Genomic DNA, 25,487 nt, shown 5'->3' on the forward strand with positions numbered 1-25,487 from the left:
ACCCTAGTTTATGCGTTGCTTCGTAAGGGGCTGATTTGGATCCATATGTTTCATGCTATGGTTAGGTTTACCTTAATACTTCTTTTGTACTTGCGGATGCTTGCAAGAGGGGTTAATCATAAGTGGGATGCTTTTCCAAGTAAGGGCAGTACCCAAGCACCGGTCCATCCACAGATCAAATTATCAAAGTAACGAATGTGAATCATATGAGTGTGATGAAAACTAGCTTGATGATAATTCCCATGTGTCCTCTAGAGCGCTTTCCTTTATATAAGAGTTTGTCCAGGCTTACCCTTTGCTATGAAAAGGATTGGGCCACCTTGCTGCACCTTGTTTACTTTTGTTACTTGTTACCCGTTACAAATTACCTTATCACAAAACTATCTGTTACTGATAAATTCGATGCTTGTAGAGAATACCTTACTGAAACTGCTTGTCATTTCCTTCTGCTCCTCATTGGGTTCGACACTCTTACTTATTGAAAGGACTACAATAGATCCCCTATACTTGTGGGTCATCAAAGCCATCTATGTACTGCCTACGGACCCGTAGCTCTGTGGTAAACTACCCACACATCATCCGAGGAGCACCAATGAGGATGATGAACCCCTCCGTGATCGTTTCCCCCTCCGGCAAAGTGCCGGAATAGGGCTCTAGATTAGATCTCCTGGTTCTGGAACTTGCGGCGGCTGGAATTGTGTTTCGTTGACTCCCCTAGGGTTTCTGGAATATTTGGGTATTTATAGAGCTCAGAGGCGGTGTAGAAGCTTCCCATGGGCCTCACAAGGCATCAGGGCGTGACAGGGGCCTCTGGCACCCTGGTGTCCTATGGGCTCCATGGGCCTCCTCTGGTGCACCTCCTAGGCTCCCTGGGTCTCTTTTGGGTAGTAAAAAATCTTCAAAATGTTTCGCTGCATTTGGACTTCGTTTGATATGGATATTCTGCGAAGTAAAAAACAAGAAAAAAACAGCAACTGGCACTGGGCACTATGTCAATAGGTTAGTCCCAAAAAATGATATAACATTGCTAGTAAATGAATATAAAACATCCAAGATTGATAATACAACAACATGGAACATTAAAAAATTATAGATACGTTGGACACGTATCAAGCATCCTCAAGCTTAATTCCTACTCGCCCCCAAGTAGGTAAATGATAAAAACATAATTTTTGATGTGGAATGCTACCTATCATATTCATCACATATTCTTTTCTTTGTAGCATGGACATTTGGACTTTTAGATGATTCAAAGCAATAGTCTGTAATTTGACATGAAGACCTCAATACTCAAGCATATCAACAAGCGACCATATCAAAATATAAACGCTAAAGAAATCTATCCCTAGCCCATTATGCTCAATCATTGATCCATTCATGAAACACACTCAAATATTAGCTACATCCGATGAACTATGACAATAGTGTTCCCCAGTTGGTGCTTTATAAGAGAAGATGGAGACTCAATAAAAATAAAAATTGCATAAAAGTAAATAGATAGGCCCTTCACAGAGGGAAGCAGAGATTTGTAGATGTACCAGAGCTCAAAGCTTAAATTGAGAGATAAAATTGTTTTGAGAGGCATGCTTTTCCTGTCAATGAAAACGGCCGAGAATTCCCAATATCTTCCATGCTAGGTAAATCATAGATGTCCCAAACATAAAATAATGTTTATTCCTTTTCCACCATTCTTTCACAATCCATGGCTAGCTGTATCCACGTGTGCCTTCCATACCAACACTTTTCAAGGAATTTCTTGTGCTAATACATGGAGATCTGGATGGACATGAACAATGAGCACAGGTTATCCACCACAAGTTGTGCCACATGTTACCCCCATGCATGACAAAAGTTTAGCATTGATCTCAAAGTTGTGCTTGCAATTAACATCTACTTTAATGGTAACATATTCTAGAGCTTATCCTCATTTTTATTAGATTTTTGTTAAAAGTATATCCTACTCATTTTGGTTGACCCTCTTTGTTAAACATGTAGATTGAAAGGAAGGATAATTCTTATCTTTAGTATCTTCTTAGGTCCATTATCTTTAACCAGTAAGGATTATTCATGGCTTAAGATGACCAATTTGTTTTTGTTAACCAGTAAGGATTATTCATTATTGCTAACATCTTTTATCTCCTAATACATCCCCTATCACTATATTATGATGATTTGAGTCATAAATGGATACACATATTCTGATGGCTTATCTAGCAGTATGTGATTTCTTGCCATTTTCCCATCAATTTCACTTTAGTTTTCTTCTTTGCTTTTAGGTATTTGTGTGACTGATCAGAACTACATACATAACAATGCAACGACACAATATAATTTCGCATTTTCAAGGCTAGCACGTGGAGCCGCAAAAGGGAGGAGGAACTACCACACGGTGGATGATGGTAGCTGGAACTACGTCGGTATTTCCCTGGAGAGGGAGGGATGATGTAGCACAGGGACGGTAGGTATTTCCCTCAGCTATGAAACCAAGGTTATCGAACCAGTAGGAGAACCAAGCAAGACAACGTAAACATCCCCTGCACACAAATAACAACACCTCGCAACCCGGCGTGTTAAAGGGGTTGTCAATCCCTTTTGGGGTACGGCGCCAGAAATAGCGTGTGATGGGAGATAAAGTTGTAAATATTGATAGATCGAACACCAAAAAAAATTGCAGCAAGGTATTTTTGGATTCTTGGTTTAATAGATCTGAATAAAAATGCAAAGGAAAAGTAGATCGCAAGGCAAATATATGAGAAAGAAGACCCGGGGGGCGTAGGTTCACTAGTGGCTTCTCTCGAGAAAAATGGCAAACGGTGGGTAAACAAATTACTGTTGGGCAATTGATAGAACCTCAAATAATTATGACGATATCCAGGCAATGATCATTACATAGGCATCATGTCCAAAATTTGCATACAATATGCATGTCTAGCATAGTAACTGAGGTGTAGCATGTCTGCACATGTTGTATATCTGGTGGAGTTTGGTCACGTAGAGAGAAAGGAAGACATGAGGAAAGCTACTATCTTCTTGCAAGATGCAAATGGACGAGAAAAATGAAAGAACGTTTGCTATTCAGTAGTTGCTTGAAATCAATCATAGCGCAAGTCAATTTCTAGAGATAAATAGATGAGGGGTAGAGTATCGAGCTTGAGACTGGAAGGCCACGGTTGGCCCCGACATCCTGATGAGGGATCATCAATAACGAGCTGGAGCAGGTGATGATGAAATGGCTACCACAACGTCACAAGTGGAGACGAGGTGGAGACCTAATGGTTCCGGGTGTCGGGTGGGTTGTCCGTGCCGGAGAAGTGTGTGTGTGTGTGTGTGTGTGTGTGTGTGTGTGTGTGTGTGTGTGAAATACGGTCAATTATGACTCCTCATATTGGTCGTTGATTCGTCATTCTTATCGTTTATTGACCTTTTTTGACCAAATTCAGAAGGCCAACAGTTGGCTGTCAAGAACGAACAAACATGACCTTTTGTGAATTTTGATCGTAGCTAGACTAACGACAAAAATTTCAGAAAGGTCATTACCCATTTGCTTGAGCCACGTAGGATCTGATGTGGCTGAGCTGACGTGGCATTGTTAGTGACCAAATGGAGTCATCATAAATTTCATAGCCCAGTTCACCAATCTAGCCTACATGGGCCTGGCCCAATCATCATAAATTTCACAGCCCAATCCACCAATCTAACCAACATGGGCCCGGCCCAGTGCCTATTTTCTTAATTGAATTGGTTTAATTTATTTGGGCTGATGCATTATTTTTTCAAAAGCATGCACATTTAAGGATAGGCCCATCAGAGAACAAATACAACATAATACAATATTCAGATAGACTGTATATTTCATATCAGCAGCACATCACATGAAATACAATACATCATCAATCGACTCCTCTACACAGCAAGGTTCAAGGCCCAACAAGTGCACAATAAAATAGTTCTACAAGTGCAAGTGCACAACAAAAAGGCCCAACAAGTGCACAAGCGCACATCAACATAGACTGGATGAGAAGCACAAATTTTAGCTGATAACACATCACATCAATGAGAAGCACGAATATCGTGCACCATCACTGGTACACGTACTTTGTCCCATCACCCAGGCACCAATGTTGTGTCCATCTACTGGTTTGCCACATGGTGATGTTACCGCATTAGGGCCGTCCCAGCTTCTCCCTACCCAAATGGCAGGATGATCTACTGATCGATGTACTGCTCCAGCATCACTCCCTCTACCACTAGTGGAAGAAGATCAGCTCATCAATCATCTGCACGCGAACAAACGAAGAAGATTAACCTATTTAGCCTACTGTAATTTGTTTCTAAACATGGGCATCAAATCAACACCAACACTAAATTAAAATGCACAAAAGAATGGAGCATAGCCGTATGTACAGCCTAACAACTTCAGGTTTGAGCCATTTTTTATACTACAATAAATACATAACAGCCAAAATTTTGATCCATGGACACCACATGATAGAAAAGGTACTAAGGCACTACTTTCTACTAAAAACCAAAGCAAGGTATGAAGCACAGGCCAGGCCAACAATAAACTACTACCAAATCCAGAAATAACCATCTGAAATGAAGTTAATGAGACATTTTAGAATCAACTTGATAGTTGACATTATTGTTTGTGTTGCACACATCTAGAATTGAAATTTTACATCATGCCCGAATTCCGATGTCCAATGCCTCAGTTCAGTAAACACTAATCATGGTACATAGTAAAGATTTGACACAACCTGAACTGAAATCACTAACTCCTTCAATTACTACACTAATTTTATTACACAACCAGGCAACGAAATCCAACACCGGCACACATACTATAGGAGTTGGAACTTGGAAATGCAGGTGTACAATTAGCGCATAACATACCTAGTATCTAACTATCAATAGTGGTCAGCATGTAAAAGCCAACTAGCAGTAATTGATGATTAGTAAACATAGACAGGAACTAAATTCAGTAGTAATGTGCATGCTCCTATCAAACCAGAGCAAGTAAAGGAGCTAATCCCCATGAGTGAAACAAATTCGATCACAACAACAATCCATAACGTTTAGTAACAACAATAAGAAGGCCCTTAAACATAGAACAGGTTGAATCATGCATCGATTAAAGTGTTTGTTCTTGGTTTCTCTTGGTTAGAAGATAGACCGGTCAGAAACCAGAGAGACACTGAACATGCAGAATTATGTATGGATTGTCAAAACTTGCATTATCCTACTATCACTAGTACAACAAGCTGCAGGTTGGCATAGTTCATGAACCATCTACATCATGAGAAATACAATATCATCCAATGCTCAACTATGAACAAAATTGAACAATTACATGTCACAAAGGCAGAGCATAGAACCAAGCGGCAAGTAAGAGGGGTAGAAGGGGACGTGAGGAGCTCAACGGAGGGGGTTGTAGCCTAGGCCGAGCTTCATCACCACGGCGGCAGCTAGGGGAGGCAGACATGTCTACCATCATAGGAGCAGCACCACCGCCAGAACTGGAATGGCCGGAGCAAAACGCCATCATATGGGTCACCACCACCGAATGATCTTGCAAGGTATAAAGTTTTGACATTTCAGTACAAACTAGTGGCGTCAAGAACCAAGCAGTTGCAGGCAGAAGGTAAATTCTAGTAACTGGTGATTAGTAGACTAAAATAGGAAAGAGATTGCACCAGTAGCAAGCAGAAGCTAAATTTTAGTAAATGATGATTAATTATAACATAGCATCTCTAGCCCTGCTGTCATGGTTAGTGCAACTACAAAACAGGAAATGTTTTTTTATTTATACAAGGAGCAGAAATGAGGTAAGGCTTTGCTGTCCTGGTTAGTGCAACTACAAAACTTTTTTTTGAATGGTTGGTACTACAGATCATACTTCAAAAGCTCGAAGATATTGAGAAGCTCAGATCAAATATAAAGCAAACACAAATACACTCCCCTTCTGCTCAATGGCAGTGCACAATATACTTATTCATATCTACATGCCCAATCATATGAAATAAGAATTAAAAAATAAGATACATAGTTTGTGCAACTCATGTTGAAGGTTCTTGAAGAAAAGAATAAGCCATGAAAACAGCAATCATCGCAAATACACCCCTATTGACAAGAGAAAAAACATATGAGCACTCAGATTTGCCCAGCTCAATTGGGAATCAGTAGATAAAGAGAAAGAAAACTAACTGTGAATGACTATTATCCCAGTTGACGATATGTTCTATCAGAGATGTTCAGTTGGTGATCAAGAAACGGTTATTTTTCCGCCAATACATAAATAAAATACTCCCTCCGTCCCAAATATAAGAGCGTTTTACACTAGTGTAATGTCTACTCGCAGCTAGTTGGGTAGCCTCGGCAGTTCAGAATCTTCTTAGGAGCGCAATGCATTCGTCTCATTCATCCAGCACCCTAAACATTCAAGTAAATAGAAGTGAGAGCTGGGAGCTAACTTAAGACAGACTTCAGCGAATCAAATTAACAACTAGTTTTTAATGGCTAGGGGTACACACAACACATATATACAGTTAGAAAAATTGAGCAACGGGGGGGGGGGAATTAAGTGGAGATGCTACATCCTCTTCATAGGAGGCAATTCATAGGCAACACTCAAGGTTTTTTTGGTGGCAATTGTTCTTGATCTAATTGTGCAAATGAATTCAAAACATCAAATGGATTACAAATGAATTGATTCTAGGATGCAAATCAAATCATCTAAAGATGGACACACAGAGCATCTCTAAAGACATACACACAGAGCATGGCAAGGACCAGATGCTACGCAGAGCTACCACCTAGGCAGATGGGATCGAGCGCGGGGCAAAAAGAGAGAGAGGGAGGTGGATGACCGATGACCTGAAAACGCGCTAGGCAGCGGAGCCGGGGCCGGGAGGTCTCCGCGACGATGACCATGGCGCTCTGCGTGAGGAGGGAGGGAAGCCACAGCACGTCAGGTAAGGGAATGGAAGAGAAAGGAAGAGCAAATCGGGAGAATATCTTACCTCGACGAGCAGCAGAAGGACGCAGACGGCCGAGCGGAAGCAGACGACGCCATGGAGATGGAGCACCAGGTCCAACCCATGGGGGCGCGGATCTGGAAGCCGACCCCATGGAGGAGACGAAACTCCAGGTCCAGGCCCATGGCGGACCTGTCAACCATAGCCGTCGCCGCTGCCATGGGGTTGGAGCTCCAGGTCCAAGCCCTTGCGGATCTGGGAGCCAGCGCCGCCGCCTGACCTGCTGGTGCGCACGATCTCCCTCTTCTCTTCCGATGAAGTGAGGGGAGGTGAGCGAGGGGGGAGAGGGCGGGAGCGCCGACAGCGAGGTCGGAGGGAGATGCGGAAGCCAGGATCTGGCGCCGGAGGTGGCGGCGGCAAGGGAGGAGTGCAGCGCTAGGGTTAGCGCAAGAGAGAGGTGGGCTTGCTGCCGTGGGTGGGGATCGTGCGAGAGAGAAGGGTTGGGTGGGGTTCGTGAGAGAGAGGGGGGTTTGCTGCCGTCGGATGGGATGGACCGATGGACGGATGGATGGACTGATGTTTGCCAGGTCATCGATCCAAGCCACTAGTGATTCCACCAATCAGAATTATGCTTAGGTAGTTTTTTCTTTTGTTTCTCTTATAATTTTCACCCTCTAATTCAGGGTACACATTCAACATATTAACCACTTATAGTTTGCTAAAATGAATCAATAGTGTGCACATGTGTATATCTTGGGATGACAAACAATGTTGACTTGGATGAAAAATTCATTTTCCATTTTCCGAGTGCCCAAAATGAGTTTTTTTTTGTGAAGGACCTACCATATATTTGTTGCAAAATTGGACCAAATCAATTTTCTAAAATACTAGGACATATTTAATGCACAATTGACCAAATGGTTGGGTGTAAAAAGTTTTGATCCACCTCTCATGAAAAAGACAAGTTTTCGCCAATTCAGTTGGAAGCGGGTCAAATTTGAACTATAGCTTCCTTGTAGTTTGCTTTTTATTTTTTCCAAAAATATTTTTTAGGTACATAAGTATCTATTTAATCATAGAAATATCAAAAGTTTTCCAAGATTCAACCACTAGCAAGGAACGGTCAAGCCCGCCGTTTTGACCGCATTTTGAAACGGGCATAAAAAATTCAAAAAAATCAAAAAAAATTAAAAACCTTCGCATTGGGTCATTATATGAGACCAAGTTACGAGGAAAAATAATAAACTTGTACTATGGAAATTATTTTTAAAAGGTGTTCTTAGAAATGAGCTATCATGCGTGAAGATTCATGGCTTTCAAGCCAAATGATCAATCTTATGGCCACATTCATGGCGTAGTTTGTTCAAATGATCTCATATTGTGCACAAGGGTGCATCTTGGAATTTCAAACAATGTTTCCTAAGGAAGTTTTCATTTTCTTTGCAAGGAAAATTCATTTTCCATTTTCCGAGTGCCCGAAATGAGTATTTTTTGTGAAGGACCTACCATATATTTGTGGCAAAATTGGACCAAATCAATTTTCTAAAATACTGGGCCATATCTAAGGCACAATTGACAAAATGGTTGGGTGTCAAAAGTTTTGATCCACCTTTGGTGAAAAAGACAAATTCCCGTCGATTTAGTAGGAAGCGGGTCAAATTTGAACTGCAGCTACCTCATAGTTTGATCTTTATTTTTTCCAAAAATCATTTCTAGGTACATAAGTATCTATTTAATCAGAGAAACATCAAAAGTTTTCCAAGATTCAACCACTAGCTAGGAACGGTCAAACCCGCCGTTTTGACCGCATTTTCAAACGGGCATAAAAAATTAAAAAAAATAAAAAATTGGAAAACCTTCGCATTGTGTCATTATATGTGACCAAGTTTCCAGGAAAAAATAAACTTGTAATACGACAATTATTTTAAAAAAGTGTTCTCGGAAATGAGCTATCATGCGTGAAGATTCATGGCTTTCAAGCCAAATGATCAATCTTATGGCCACATTCATGGCATCATTTGTTTAAATGATCTCATATTATGCACAAGGGTGCATATTGGAATGGCAAACAATGTTGCCTAAGGGACTTTTTATTTTGTTTGCACGGAAAATTCATTTTCCATTTTCCGAGTGCCCGAAATGAGTTCTTTTTGTGAAGGACCTACCATATATTTGTTGCAAAATTGGACCAAATAATTTTTATAAAATATTAGGCCATATTTAATGCATAATTGACAAAATGCTTTGGTGTCAAAAGTTTTGATCCACCACTTGTGAAAAAGACAAATTTCTGTCGATTCAGCAGGAAGCGGGTCAATTTTGAACTGCATCGACCTTATGGTTTGCTCTTTATTTTTTCCAAAAATCATTTCTAGTTACATAAGTATCTACTTATTTATAAATACATGGTTTGGTGACGATACGTCGAGGTTTGGATGTGGCCCAGGGCCCCAACTCCAAAGCACGTAAACTCGCATGCCCGCCGCGTGGTCACCGCGTGACCTTGGCGTTGACATGCTTTCTGGGAGGCATAGGCATGTCTAGTGGGTTGGGCACTCCCCAGGTAGGTGCTAGGAAGAAAATTACAACAGAAGAATCTCACGAGGAGACTGACCTATGCTCAAAGATGAATTAGCACCCAAGTGTTTGATTGGCGATACGGGAAATGCACATGGCCAATGGGCGTGAGTTTTGGCTGAGGATGATCATCTACTAAGGAGAATGTCTTCACAAATTTTTAGCTCAAAAGGAAGATCCTAGGTGGTACTTGCTTTGCAAAGTACCACGCTAGACAAAAATATGAATGTTGAAGCTGGGCTCAAAATAATGAATGGATTGAGCTGAAATTTGGTGGAGGATGGTTATTTGGGCATAGGAAAGCATTGTAGAAAATTGATACCATTTGGACATGCCAAAGTAGTACTTCCTTCACAATGCTCTTCTATGGACAGAAACTTGGGAAAACTAGTGAGAGAGATTGGATGAATGAAATGAGCTAAAAATTGGTGTAGGTAAGTTACATAGGTATGGTCAAGCGTTGGTAAATTTTCAGATCATTTGGGTAAGCCTAGATAGTACTTACTTCACAAAGCTTCTCTCGAGGTAGAAACTTTGGAAATTTCCTGAGAAAGATTTACTAGGAAAATTGAGCTGAATATTATCATGTGGCAATGATTTGGGTATGGAAGAGTGACCGAAAAGTTTGAGGGTAATAGGAGGGGTCTATATAACACTTGCTTTGCAACGTGCCAATTTGGCCATAAAATATAAATTGAACCTGGGCTCACATAGATGATTTGACTGAGCTTCAATTCGGAGGAGGGTGATAATTTGGGCATATGAAGGAACTGTATAAATTTCATGTCATTTTGATATATAAAAAGGGTACTTCCTTCACAATGCTTCTAGGCGGACACAAACTTCGGAAATTTGCCGAGGAATATTTGCTAGGCAAATGGAGCTGAATTTTGTCATGCGGTAATGATTTGGATAGGAAAGAGTGCCCAAAAATTCCGAGGGCAATCAAGAATATATAAATAGCACTTCCTTCATAAAGTGTTGTTGTGAACAGAACAGGAAAATGAATATTGTTGAATTAGTTTTGAACTAGGCAAGGAAGGATTTTTACATATTTGATGAAGATATGACCCAAAGAATTTATGAGATTTTGTGGGAATTTTGAGAATGACAGAAATATTGGTTGCTTCACAACCTAGGGCAAAAACTGCTACATGGACATGACACATAGGCAAAACTGATGAGGTGGCGCCTAGTCATAGCAACCCACCATAATTTACAAGGTTATGATCATCTATATTGATCATGATCAGCTAGAAATAAGGCAGCAGACCAGTGCTATCTGCTTTATGACCATTTCGTGTATGGAAATTACGACCTTTCTGACCAAAATGGTCGTTATAGTTTAGGGTTTGGAGCCCCCCGAACAGCTTTTGACTAATTGGTCTGAAATGGTCATAGATCTATGACCAATTCTTCCAGGGTCACTGACAGAAGGTCACTAGTTGACATATTTCTTGTAGTGGTGTGTGTGTGTGTGTGTTGGGGGGGGGGGGCGTAGACGGGTGGGCTCTGGTGTGGCATCAACATAACAGAGTTTTCGGCTAGGGCGGGACGATGACATGTGGTTTGGGTGAGTCTCCGAGGGAAGAAAGAAAGAAGAAAAAGAAGAAGATCGCTACAAAATCAAGTGACAATTTAGAAATTATCATGTAACTTCATCGACGAAATTATCATGCCGGGACCGTGTTTGGTGGCTGCTACGACCCATGAACACGAGAGGCCCGATGGTGATCATAACTGGGCAATGTTGCGAATGGTGATGCGGATGCTGGAACCAACAAACGATTTTGCTAGAACCGGCTACTACCTGAGTTGCAACCAGGTTGCGGAATGTTGGAACCTTCGCCGATAAAGTTGCCACCGTAGACATTTTCTGGATGCTTGAACTGGCAAAGGATTTTGCTACATCCATGCTGCGACCGCCGGTGAAGGAGCTGCCACCACTACCGACGGTGTTGCGACAATGGAACGGAGCTACAATCACCCTTGGTGATTCTATGGTGGCGGGAGGAGGAGGAGTTTCTCCTGTGCGTGCCACAACAACTTCACCAGCATTTTTCTTATCTGAAATGGCCAACATGACGCAACAGGAAGGCATGAAGAGGGAAGAGTTGCTGCGATGATGAGGGTGGCAAGGTGCGACCTGAGGCGAGGTCGGTGGCCGGTGCGAGTAGTTCCTGAGGGGCCACGACCCACACTGGACGGGTGCATGAGGGGAGTGTTGTTGACGCATTGCGGGAGACGTCTCGTGATGGGAGGCAAGGGTTAAAAGAGGTGGATCGAAACTGTTTGGATGTGCTCGATCTAACGACTGGTATGCATGCTTGAACAATAGTACTTATGTTACATGGGAAGTAATGTAGGATGAAGTGAAAAATGGAGGACATGGCATCGTGGCAGAGCTAGTGGAGAGATGTTAGGGGCGATGTTGAGGCCGGTGGCGGAAGAAATGGCCAAATGGGGTTCCTTAGCGCTAGCGAGGAGGCTGATGGATTCTGTAGAGCAATGCAATGTTGCAGCAATAACGTATTGGGTTCTATTTTCTTATGGAGAAGAACTGACGAATGGCATGTGCGCAATTCGTTCGTTCATTCATTTGATACTTTCCTTTGTTCAGTCATTTGATCCTTCCTTATTCCACTCAACTAAGATTGATTTACTTTTGCACTTACCCATGGTTTGATGGATCGATAAATTTAGTGACATTAATTGCAATGAGGAATATTATCGATAAATCTCATATTTTTTCAATAAAAAATGATCATGATGAACCAGGAAGATTTTTAAAATGCTCGTGACAACGCACAGGCATTCTACTAGTAGTAGTAGGGCGGCTTCAAGTGAACAGCCGCCCGAGTGGCACCAGGGTGGCGGCGCACTTTGCCAGACGAGGTACACCCTGACCGGCCGCCAACGCAATGCCCGCCTTCTTCTTCTTCGGCTTGTCGCATCAGGTGTTGCATTGAGTTCCACGTATGCGGCCTTGCCGAAGGCCACAACCACCGGATCCTCCGGCTCGGACGGGACGATGATTATCTCCGCCAGGTCCTTCGGTGGTGGCTCCATCACGACGGCAGATTCCGGGTGGGGGTTCTAGATGTGTTGAGCGGGTTGGAGTCTGACGTAGCGGAGATCTAGATGTCCGCGAACCTCCCCAACATTTGGTTCTAGATGTCCGGATCGGTTTGGACAAATTTAATGGCAAAAAATGTTCATACTGTTCAGTCCAGGGTGCATTTAGTGTAGATTTGGGGAACCGTAAAGCTACCCAGTGAGCATTCTCGCTTTGTCGTTTAGGTCGCAGCTAAAGCATCATGGCACACGCGAAAGCAACAAATGCTGAACACTGTCGGTGGCATCATGGCTGCAGCGTCATTTGTCCTCTAAGAACTGTCCACACTGAAACAAAAGGTCCAGGACAACGACCTCGACAACCTTGTACGGAGTACAGATACTGCAAATATGTTGAAATTGACATGCGTATCAGTCCACTGAACCTTTACATGGAGTACTATCATACCTGTGCTGTGCCGCTTGGCTGAGCTCAAAGGCCAACTGAGTATGTGTTTTTCTCGATTGTCACAAGAGCAAATTAACATATTTTTCTTCATACCTCCAGGAGTATCGGAGGATAATTTTTTTTAAAGAGTGTCGGAGGATATGAATGAAAAATGACAGTAGATTAATTAGACTTTTCTGACAACTTCAACGCACGACCCAAAATGATGCGGATTTGGTCCGCATTCTGTTCCTCTGGCTTGGCCAGGTGGATAAAGATATTTGGTTTTGTCCGACTGACAGTAGGTTCACCCAACGCGGTCTGACGCATTTTAGGTAAATGGACGGACATCACATTTAGAAAATAAAACAGGGGCCCATTGTGCAAAAATTCAAAGGGGCACGCACATGCGAGGCACGCAGCAGCGGAAATGCCTGCCACCATCGATCTGTGCCATGATCCTTGCACATGTCTCTGTGAAAATTCGTTGGAAAATGAATGGAAATTCTTAAATGTGTGAATATGAGACAGTATAGATGTTTCTTCTGGGCAAATAAGTCCTCCATGTGTATTTCTACGACCGTGCACCTTCTGCTAGGCTCCATCACCCCATTCTATTCTACTTCCTCCGTTCCTAGATATTTGTCTTTTGAGATTACAAATGGACTACCATATACGGATGTATATAAACATATTTTAGAGTGTAGATTCACTCATTTTGCTTCGTATGTAGTCACTTGTTGAAATCTCTAGAAAAACAAATATTTAGGAACGAAGGGAGTAACAGTTATCTCATACAGTTCATCTCTTTCTCCTTCATCTGTTCTTCTACTTCCTGTCCATTCATGTACCTATGTTTTCCTTTCAACCCTCTAATCGTCATTCGCTATTGCTTCTTCGTGTATTGCATATATTTCTATTTATTTGATTTATACTCATTACTTCACCCTCTTATGTCCTTTCCCAAGTTCATTCCATCATTTTTCATGAATACTCCGCATTGTGTTTTTCGCAACATTTTATTGCCTTTCAATCCATGCTATCATGTGTGAAAAAACTATCTTTAGGTTAAAGAATGCAATACTTGTACGACCAAATCATAACTTATGATACCGTTCCATGAGTTTGTTAAATAAATAATTCTTTAACACATTATGTTCTTCCAACTTCAGTTATTTTCCTAAACTTTGATTACATTTTGGCTCCTAGGGTTAATGTTGTTTCTTCAATCAAGTTCTTTTAGACAAAACTTAGAGAGTAATATTTTGTGTTCTACTTTCTGAAACTTACGGTCACTGTTGGCCTAGATATTATATTTAAGTTGTGGGCGCATCCAACTTGTCACCCCGAGTTACCCAAAATTTCTTTTGGGTTGCGGACTAGATGCATGTCTTATCTTCTTTCTACTTTGTCTCTTCCCCTAGTCTTCTTCCTTTCTACTGCAATCCTGTAAATCTATTTTCCCGCGGCTCATACTCAGCTTTCCTACCATCGGTTGCCGCAAGTCGACGTGCTCGACCATCGACAGGTATTACGGCTTACAACGTACAATTATTTAAGCTGCTGTAAATTACAAGTCCAATCTTACTGGTGACGTAATTGGTTATCAATCGTTTCTAGTGCCCAATTTGTTATGCCTTAGGGGCTTGTGCGGCGGTCATAATGCTCCTAGGAACAATTATTTATCCTTGTTTTTTCTAGCAACCTACAAAGAAAGAACGACAAGTTTCTAATTATAGTTCAAATCTTGTTCATTACATTTGTTACTCAACTTAACTGCATTATACTTCATTGCTAACCATATCGCTCAACAACATCTTTAATTAAATTTTTGTGCACTCAATAAGAAATTCAGTGAGGAAAATATGTCTCAAGTTTGTCAACTTCAAGTTTCTGTTGCTCGTGATTATAGAATGTTCCTCCTCAGCCCATACACATTTCCTTTCATACTATAATCAAATTTTGCAAAGTGGTCCATCAACAATTACATGTACATTCATTCTGTTTTGCATACCAATTCCATACTAACAATCGCCCCATTTCAAAATGAAGCCTGCATGTCTCTCAAATAGCCTTTTCTGACAATATTCTCGCTGAAATTCAGTACATCTTCTCAACGAATATTAACTTTATATTCCTTTGTAGTAACACTTCTTCATTTGGTTTCATGTTTGCCAGGAAATCCCCTGCTTTGCAAGAAAAGATTTCTTAAAAAAGATTTGTATTGCAAAATACAATTCAACTCAAGTCTTTGTAGTCGTGGCGGCGGCGGGGCGCGGGCTTGGCGGAGCCTGTGATGTCCTCCTCCTCGTCGCTCTTGCCCCACACCTCGTCTGCCGCCTCGTCCATATCCTTGTAGGCGGCTCGCAGTCGAGGCGAATCTCATGGGCAGAGCCGTAGGACACGAGCAACACCGTCTGACACGCCACGTCCGCATCCAGTGTGATGGCCCTGCCGGCGGCTTCTCCTCCGCCTACCGGTGCTCCTCAAGGATCTGGAGGTTGTAGGCCTGGTCATCCCGTGCCTCCCGGAATTGCTCCTCCCGCTCCTCCATATAGTGGGCACGAGCCTCGTTGATGGTCATGCCGACATGCACCGATGAGTAGGGCGGCGTATGTCATTCGCGGTGGCGTCCTCCATTGGTACCTCGTCGGCCTCCGCTGTCTGCCGGCCTGCCAGCCGGCAGCTATGGCGGCCATCTCCTTCTTCTGCTCTGACAATAGTCCGTCCCAGAGAGCTTTCGAGCACGAGGAGGCCATGGCGGGAGTGGTGCGGAGAGGAGATAGGGATTGTAGGAGGATGAATGTGGCGATGGCCGAGGCTGGAGTTTATATAGCGGGCGAATGACAATGGTGGGCGACAGACGGTCAGACGGATGGCACCAGAGTAGGTTCCTCGGCAACTCCATGTCATTAATGTAGGGCAGCGGTCTAGACGCCCGCAAAGCCCCCTCCCCCCATTTTGTCTCCCGTAAGGATGGCAATTTTACGCATGAACATGGATACCTATGGATGGGTTTGGATATGCTTTTGTGCCAATGCGCGGCGCCCAAACCCGACCCGAATACTCGTGTGTAGGGCATGGATTTAATCTTGTACGCATGGGTATACCCAAAACCGACCCGATAGTATGACTTAATGGGCAAAATCTGCTATCCCTACCCCATAGTAATATGTCCCACTGCAATTTAACACTTTGTTATCTAAAACATGCAAAATAAATTGCATAATCCCCGCCATAATTTTTATTAGTTGACATTCAATCCCCACTGTCACATACTCCAGCGCCCCTTCTCTTATTTTTATCTCCTCGTTAAATGAGTCATCATTCTCATCTTTTAGAAAAATACTAAATGATATTAGGTTGCTAGTGGACGTTGATTTACCATAGATGAAGCCTGGCCTACCACGAGGTGAAGAATGGAAGAGCCTATGTTAACAATGTGTTATGTCTTATTTATATGTCTTCAGAGAACCCAATGGATATCCAGTGGGTATCGATATCCATTGGGTTTGGACATGGACACGATTTTTCAACTGTGGATTATTTCATGGGTGGGCAAAAACTGTTTTCATGAATATGGATATGGATTTAGTATTGTTCAACCTGATCCAAACCCAACCCATTGTCGTCCTTAGTCTTCGGTCTATGAGAAAAAAATACGCCTGGACCGTCGAGTGAACCGATACAGAACTGGGTTGGATAGCACGACACATCCGGATCACGTAATCCGAGCGTACGAGGGCGGTTTGACGATCCACGTCGGAGATGCCCTGAGAAGCGGGCCAAAATCAATATTTTGACCTTGTAAGGAAACTTTGGCACAAAATTGGTGGAAATGCCACGGCTCGTGATGTTGCTAGAAATGGTTAGATCGTGAAATAGAATCTGAGAGTTTATTTTGTGCTGAAGCGCTCATTTACCGGGTATTTTGTTATGGCCTGACATGTCGACACGCGTCGAGTTGCCACCCATACGTGCTGACAAGATAGGAGGTCTTTTTCCATTTACGTTAGCAGTCACACCACCCATGTGACTAGAGGAGACACTCCGTACTGTCAATGCGACAAAAGCACTTGGTGCGGTGGGGGTCCGGTTGTGCTCAGAGAGGAGCTGTGGTCTACTGGACCCGCGAATTAATTAGGCGACGCTGATGGCAGTGCAGTGTGACAGCGACTGTCATAATTGGTGCCAATGGTAGTACGCCAAGTGAGACCACACAGTTGGCCTGGAGCAGCAGTGTGTGTGGTGCGTCATGCATGCTGTCCTTGCTAGCATATGTGCCACAGAACCTTTTAAGTACAGTACTACATATTATTATCATCATATCGCGACAACAATAGATGAAGCATGTCGACCTGTGTTCCTCTTCGCGCAGCTCAATGGCCAACGTATGTGTTTCGCTCGGTTTTCCGCAACAGCAAATTAACGGAGGTTTTCTCCATACCACGAAGACGTGATCCAGAACGATGGTTGATTAATTATTAATTTAACTAGATCAAAAAATAGTTTTTGGCCCCTGAAGGTTAGGGATTTGACCACGGCAAATTGAACGTTTTCGATGGCACTTTTAGTGACGATAGGATGTCAAGCATGACAAATCCATGTGTAGTGTATTTTTTGCCAGAAAATTGCCGCGCGTGTCAACTAAACTTGTCATTCTTGCATCATTTCCATAGTTTTAAGCTAGCATCTTAATTAGTAACACATATTCCGTTTTATTCTGTTAGGACCACAACTAACCACTCATATTATATATGGCGAAGTCGACCAAAAAAAACATCACAATTCAGTTCTTCCTAATGCATGAGATACTCCATGAGGATCGTATTATTCCAAGCGTTTTGTGGTTGAGAACTAAAACTAGTAGTAGAATGGCTCGCTGAGTTACGAGGCTAGCGAGCTAGTATACTTCCCCGCAAAAAACACTACCTATTATACGAGTAGGGCGTTTTGGAGCTCGGCCTCAATGGAGGCCAACTTTTTTTTTTTGAAAATTTCAATATTCCTAACGTATTTTGAAAAAAATTGTACAGGTATACAAGGATGTAATGTGTATGTGTGTAAAATTTCAGGATGAAATACCTTGGAATGCGAGCTGTGCAAGAAAAATCATGGACTTTGAGGATGAATAGTGCCTGTACCAAAAAGTATAGCAGATTTGTTTTTTTGGGTGTAGCACACACTTTAACCTATTGGCCTGAAAATTTATACACTTGTACATTTTGTCTCTTAGTATATGTGTATTTGTTTAAAAAATTGAAAGGTAAAAATATGAATTTTGATCATACAAATAAAATTAATTTTACTCTATTAAGATTTTAGCATGCAGGCAACCATAGAGGTGTACTTTTATTTGCGGGGAACCATACACAGGTGTACTGATAACGAATGCTACAATATATATCTTTCTTTGTATGAGAAAAACTCTATGTCAATCTCACAGGATATGTGTGTGCATTGGCCACTGGTACCATAGAGAACAGGACAGATATATGGTCACTGCTTTTGCTCTCGAGGTTCAGTAAGCTATTTATTTCGAAACACCCTAAACATATTTATGGATCTTAACAAAATCACATGAAGGTGCCAAACCGAAAAATTTGTGTGACAGTAAAAGGATGTCAATGGTATGCGTTGCAAAGGATAGAAACACCCACATGACAACAGCGTCAGGGAGAGGAAAAGGTAGTACTCTAGGACTTACCTTATGGGAAGCTTGGACAAAAAAAGGTGTATAAAAGCTAGGCGCGAGTCCTTTTCCTTCTCTATTAGCAGAGTCACACCAGTGACGTATTAGATGACACGCTCGAAACACTAGGTGTGGTGGCGCACTATAGGGTTCTGGACTTCTGGTGGACTGGACCAGCCCAGTGACGCAGATGAACTAGGGCTGTTGATGATAATTGGTGCCAATACCAAGTGATGCACACCTGGAGGAGTATATGTTCAAGTGTGCCATCATTGCTGTGAAAATGCTAGTCTAGACATAGCTTGGACATACATACATTTTTTCGACAAAGGATGTATTTTATTGACTCAAAATGAAGTTTCAAGAGGATACAAACACATTGAGCACACACCCAACCTCTGGATAGCTATAATGCACATAGTGAACAGTGAACACACACACAAATAAAAAAACACTGCCAAATAGAAAAGTCATATAAGACCAAATCTATCTTGCAAATAGCTTGGGCATATATACATGAGATAGTTTGAGTCTTTAAGAGACTGCTCATGTTTGGATAAAAGCGGAACTTTGAACCTATTTAGCAGGTCTTTTGTCACCATTGCCATGCACAAGCCATTTATCCTCGATATACTTTCTTCGTTTTTTGATTCTCGTGAAGTGTCCTTCCTTCCTACAGCTGATAGGGAAAAATCGTTGTTTTTACGACAACTTTTTTGTGAAGAATTACTTGTGTGATGTTTCCCTAGACAGGTATGCTTTTGTTGACTTGAAGAGAGAGGCTTTAGGGTCTTGAGCCTTATGCCCGAATGCACCATCGCAAAGGTGAATCGTGTCGGCAATAGAGTGGCCCATGAGATTACTAAATTTTGTTCAGTTACTAGAGAGGATGGTCTTCTTGTTGGGAACGTTGCGCCCTACGTGATGAATTTGTAATGAATGGTTGTCAATGATAGATTTCCATGGATAACCAAATTTGACTAGTCTTCATAGACTGCAAGGCTCAGACCATTGGGGGCCATGGAACTTCGTAGGGGGCAATGTTCTCGATGTCCATGGGTCGATCACTTCTCTCAGCATCTCTCTTATGTAGACCACCCTCGCATGAGACACTAGTAGAAAACGGGCCTTTAGTGTTGGTCCTAGAACTGGGACTAAAAGGTCGGGACTAAAGCCCAAAACCTTTAGTCCCAGTTTGCTTACGAACCGGGACTAAAGGGGCTCCACGTGCTCGCTGTCTGGAGCTCCACCTTTTGTCCCGGTTGGTAACATCAACCGGGACTAAAGGAATTTTTTTGAATTTTTTCCTGATTTTCAAACTTCAGAATTATTTGACAATTTAATCTCTAATCACCCCTCATCACTGCTTAATTTAATCTCTAATCTCTAATCACCCCTCATCATTTCAAATCGTCTAACTTTCCAACCGGTCATTCATCCTCTCACTACTCCAGCCTGAGCACGCTTAACTTTCGAATTCTATTCTCCCTAGTTTCCAAGTCTGCACTTGTTGTTTTCCTGACAATAGTAAGCTGCCAATCCTATTAACCCTTAGGAGTGGAACTTGAGCATGAAGTCACACATTTCACCGTTTGAGTTTGAAACTATTATTCTTAAAATCAATAATTATTTAGTATCACTAATATTTCTTGAATAAGTAGTTTGACCATAGTTTGACCACAGTTTGACCAAAAATTCAAAAAAAACATAAATTTGAGCATAACTTTTTTCCTTTTAGAATTTGAGGATTCTAAAAATTTGCAAAACGGTACATAACTACATCTCGAAGGATTTTGATTTTTGAAGTTTTTATCATTTTTTTCAAAACTGAAATGGCGATACACAGGGGGGGGGGGGGTTGATTCCCTTTAGTCCGTGATGGTGTCCATCCAATCCTACCGTAGACTACAACTGCTAGCACCGTCCCAGCCAGAGTCACAACTAAGGTTAACCAAGCGAGAGTCACGTTCTATTAAAGTGGCAAAAAGAATTACTTCTTAACTAAAAATAATTGAAAAGAACAATTAAAGGACCAAAACAACTATATAAGCAAAGCAGTACTGTTTTAATTAAAATTATAATTTAAATTATTCTAAAAATAACCAAATAAATCTAACTGTGAGAACAATCTAACATGTGACTAGGAGCAAAAAGAATTAAATTAAAAACTATTTTTAAAATCAAATTATTCACAATCTAGGGTTTGAAGAAAATTTGAAGAAATTCATATTTAAATCATTCAAATTTGAAAACTAATGGCACAAACAGAAACTAGACAAAATTTTGAATCTAATGCAAAAAGAATCACTAAAAACCATCAAATATCCTAAAATATATAAGCAATTTAAAATAGAAACAAAAAATAGAAAACAAATGGGAAAAAATCGGGACTAAAGGTCTAATCTTTAGTCCCGGTTGACACGAACCAGGACTAAAGGATGCCCTTTAGGGCCAGTTCTTTTGGGCAATTCTCCCAGAATTGACCCCCTCCCCAGCTTCTCCCAGAATTGGCACTTCATTTTTCTTTACAATTCCTATCTAGTTAAGGTCTAATTAGTTAGGAATTATAAAAAAATATGAAGTGACAATTCTGGAAGAAACTGGGGAGAGGGTCAATTCTAAAAGAATTGCCAAAAATACTGGCCCTTAGTCTCGGTAAAGCCCTGTTTTATACTAGTGGACGCGGTTGAACCTATTGAAAAAACATCATCGTGTCACTTTGTCGGTGTGCCGACCTTCGCTTTAAGTTGTACACACACGTACATACATTTCTCTAACCACGCTACTAATAAAGAGTACCTACTAACATACTGCGGCTTGGGCACACCGAAACAACATGAGTTCTTTCCCTTTGTCAGGAAAAAGGGATTTTGGGGACTCTAGTCATGTACTTTCATGCCTACTATATAGGCTGTTGGACGAAGCCGTCCAACGGTTGAGAGGTGGAAAATCCAAATAGTGTTAACCATTGGATATTCTGCCTGCTACGCTGGATTCTACCACGTACTAGCCCAACAGATTCCATACTTGATCTTATGCACGATCATAATATGCACAAACCTCGAAACAAAGACACTTCTCCTTTGTTCTAAACTCTTCCATACTTTAATTCTTCAACGTTTTCTTTGTTAAAAGAATCGACATTCATTTTATTTTATCATTTATATTCCATAATATGCACATAACATATATACTTCTAATTTGCTCCAGACTCTCGGAAATCCAATTCGGCTCCTGGCAACATATGCTCTTGCGCACTATTTTTTTTCTGTAAGTGACAAATAAATTTGAAAAAAATGTGTTCGTTGTCACCCAAATAGTACCCGCAAATGTTTAGGGAAAAGCTTAAGCATTTTGACTTGCGTAAGAAAACAACAAGTCGACCGCCAAATGTTAACTTACTTTTGTTTTTTCACCGACAAAGCATTGTTATCCCATTTCACATGAAAATTATCAAGAACACTTGTTACACTAACAAGAACATCTACACAAAAATTATAATTTTAAAATTATTTAGTATTTATTTTAAATTTACTGTTCATCATCAAGCACGTGCCCCCTAGAGCCAAAACGGCCACCCCACAGACTCTTCCATGCTTTTACTTCTCCCAAGGTTTTTTCTTTCAAAAGAACTACAGACTACTACCTCCTATCCATAAAAAGTTTTGCAGTTTTGAACTAAACCCAGTTCAAATCTACGACACTTATTTTGGATCCGAGGGAGTAACACATTTATTTTACTCTATGGCTACATCTTCCTAAAGTCCATTCTTTTTGCAGATGCAGTACTCAGCTATCCATAAATTGCACATGAGTTTTGTGTAATATATACCATGTAGTCATCAAATATTATGTACTAATAATTTCAAAATACCGTGGATGAGCGATGAGCGATGAGACTAATAATTTCAAAATACCATTCTTCTCTTAAATTTCATTGGTATGGTACTTTAATTTTATATATTAGCCTATTATAATGTGGTACTCCCTCCATCCACATATTTAGGGCGACTCGGGTGGAGTGCGGCCTCAGGGCGACATGTGTGAGTTGCTGAGGTTTGTAACCCGGAGTGGCGGCTCTGGGTCGTGTGGTAGGGTGGCAACTCTGGTCATTCGGGCAACAGGGAAGTCGGCTCGTTGGGTATGCAGTCCCTGGGCTGGTGTGTGTTTCGTTGTATCGATTTTCAACTAGTTTCCTTTATAAAGTGGCCAATTTTCTTCTTCTTAATGCAAATACAGAGATCCTGCCGGTTCCTCGAAAAAAATTGTATTAGGCCCTATATATGTGGATGGACAGAGTATGTCGATATCGGGCTGCACTTACTCTCACGTGCAAGGCGCATGTAGCTTACTAGTAAACAGAGCTAGGTTACTCCTTTTCATGTACTAACAGACCTGTATAATCGTAGGTAGGTCACACAATTGTACTCCTCTAATCTTTCTAAAGATTCAAATAAGAAAGAGAAGAAACACATGAGAAAGCAGACACGAAATACACACTAACACACATATATGGTTTTTTTTCCCGCAAAAAAACATACATGTGTGTTAGTGTGTATTTCATGTCTGCTTTCTCATGTGTTTCTCTAGAACCCAACATTGGCAACTCCTCTCTTGCCGAATTTAGCGGCAGAATGTACTATCGGTCCGCCCAAAAAATCAAACAGGGGCAAACGGTTCAAACTTCAAAGGAGTGGTATTATACCGTGTTAATAAACAAAATATACATGACATACATCGACATTTCCTCGTTGGAGTCCAAAACTCCATATTAATTAACACTTCCTTTAATTTTTTAACTTTGGCAACTTTATTTAATTAATAACCATATCCTTTATAATAAGCGGAATCGGGAAATCAGAGGGTTTATCATGCCACACCCTTGATTCCTGATCCAAAAAACTAAAACGTGCAATAGTACGAGCACACTCGTTTACATCAGGCACACAATGATCTATCATCGCCTTGCTGAAAGAACTCATCAACCTTCGACAATCGTTAGTAATTACCGCTACTGATGCCCGATAGTCGTCCGGATTCTGGATACTGCCATACGTGAAACAGTATTAACAATTTCTTTCAGGAAGTTCTATTAACCACGCGAGCAACAAGAAAGCACTCACTGCAAAATAACAACAAAATAACGGTGAGGCATGGAGAGCTCTCCCTCCCAGTAAATGATGCGACGACGGACTGCAGGCTCGCCGCCAATACCGCTGATATGCGCAATATGTATCGGAACATCCATCGATTGAAACCTGCCAATTGAGCAGGCAGTTATTAATATTGGAATGTAATTCGTTAATTAATTAAGGTTGGCGCTTCAAGGAACACCTAGCTGCAGAAATCGGCAAAGCAAGCGCTAATGGACGGCGTGCTACCATAATTAATCACGGCAAAGAGGGAGATCTATGAGGGAGTAGAGAGTTGAAATTGATATTGTAGCAGGTACCTGTGCAAGTAGACGCATGGTGCTGGTGCCCCAGAAATCCTAGAGGCGAAGCTCCAGCTCGAGCTCCTCACCGGCACTGGCAACGGAGGCCCTCGTACTGAGCATTTCCACCGCGCCGTCATGGCCGGCGGCTGGATCCACAAGGAGCTGCGCGTGCTCTGCAAAGCGTGGAGCGCCGCTGCCCCACCTCTCAGGCCTGGCATCAGCGCCCGCCGGCGCCGACACGCGGCTACCGCCGTGCGATAGGACGGAGGTGCTCATGGACCGGCCGTTGCCGGAATCAACGGCGGTTCCGCGGAAGGAGCCTTCGCCGTAGGGGCCGTACATGTATGGGTCGCTGAAGCTGCCTAGTCGGTCCTTGCGGTGCGCGTTCTGGTGGCCGCCGAGCGCCTGCGACTTGAGGAAGGTCTTGTTGCAGAAGAGGCACGGGAACAGCCGAACGTCCTTGCCGTTCACGCGCGCTGTCGGCGCTACCGCCTCCCTGTTCTCCTCCCAGCCTTCGTTGCCGCCTGCCGGCCCGAACGCTAGCGTCAGGTCCGCTGCCGCTGCCGCTGCCTGCGCGTGGAACCACGATGACTTGGTGTTCTCCATCCAAGTATATATATACTGCTGTTGCTGCAGTGTCACTCTAAGCTCTGTACAACACAAGCTCTGAGATGATCGCCGATAATGGTAGCGGCAGCACTTCTATATTTGGGAATATCGAGGACGGGAAGCAGAGGAGAACGAATGGGAGCCGAGTAAGCTGCCTGCGATATGATAGGTATAAATAGATCCCTACTAGAATGCTACTACTACTGTTTTGGTTAAGAAAAAAGTAAAATATATTTCTACATTTGCCAAAAAAATAAAAGAACAGGAAAAATTAGATTACATCCCACATTGGAGGGAGGGAGAGCGGACGGCGCTATGGAAGCGTAGGCTGAGTGATGACACGATACTCACTACAGAGAGACTGTTGATAGTCAACACCAGGGCCGTACCTTTAAAATCTACCTAAAATCTAAAAAGTGCATACGCACTATTTGGTTGAATAGAGCGGCCCCGTTTCGCATGCATGTGGTTGTTAATTTTTGTTATCTTCTAATGCATGTGGCTGTTAGCATTAAACTGATTACTACATTCCGAACTGAACAAATCCACGCATATTCATTTCGGAGTTTTAAATTTTAAAAAGTCATATTTTTCAAACCGTGCGTCAGAATTCAGATCCGTTTTCACTGCTGAAACTCTTGCGACGAGATCTTTAAAACTAGATCTCGCATGAGTATGTTTCGACGAAGTTTTTTT

General features: G+C 42.0%; 1 protein-coding gene across 2 annotated transcripts; it reads right to left on the reverse strand.

Moving 5' to 3' along the window:
- Window positions 1-23,433: 23,433 nt before the first annotated feature.
- Window positions 23,434-24,949, reverse strand: LOC125506411 (uncharacterized). Of its 2 annotated transcripts, XR_007282656.2 has the most exons (3): window positions 24,198-24,949; window positions 23,869-24,003; window positions 23,434-23,791 (listed from the first exon to the last, which is right to left on the reverse strand). XR_007282656.2 is itself a non-coding variant. In XM_048671228.2 (2 exons), exon 1 carries the CDS (start codon window positions 24,786-24,788, stop codon window positions 24,237-24,239), a length of 552 nt encoding a protein of 183 aa, XP_048527185.1. In that variant the 5' UTR covers window positions 24,789-24,949; the 3' UTR covers window positions 23,435-24,003; window positions 24,198-24,236. The 2 variants fall into 2 exon arrangements, 1 of the variants encoding a protein (XP_048527185.1); XM_048671228.2 differs by having other exon boundaries at window positions 23,435-24,003.
- Between the last annotated feature and the right edge of the window lie 538 nt (window positions 24,950-25,487).

This window comes from Triticum urartu, chromosome 5A (genome assembly GCF_056163025.1).
Source record: "Triticum urartu cultivar PI428250 chromosome 5A, HENAU_Tu73, whole genome shotgun sequence".
Classification (NCBI taxonomy): Eukaryota; Viridiplantae; Streptophyta; class Magnoliopsida; order Poales; family Poaceae; genus Triticum; species Triticum urartu.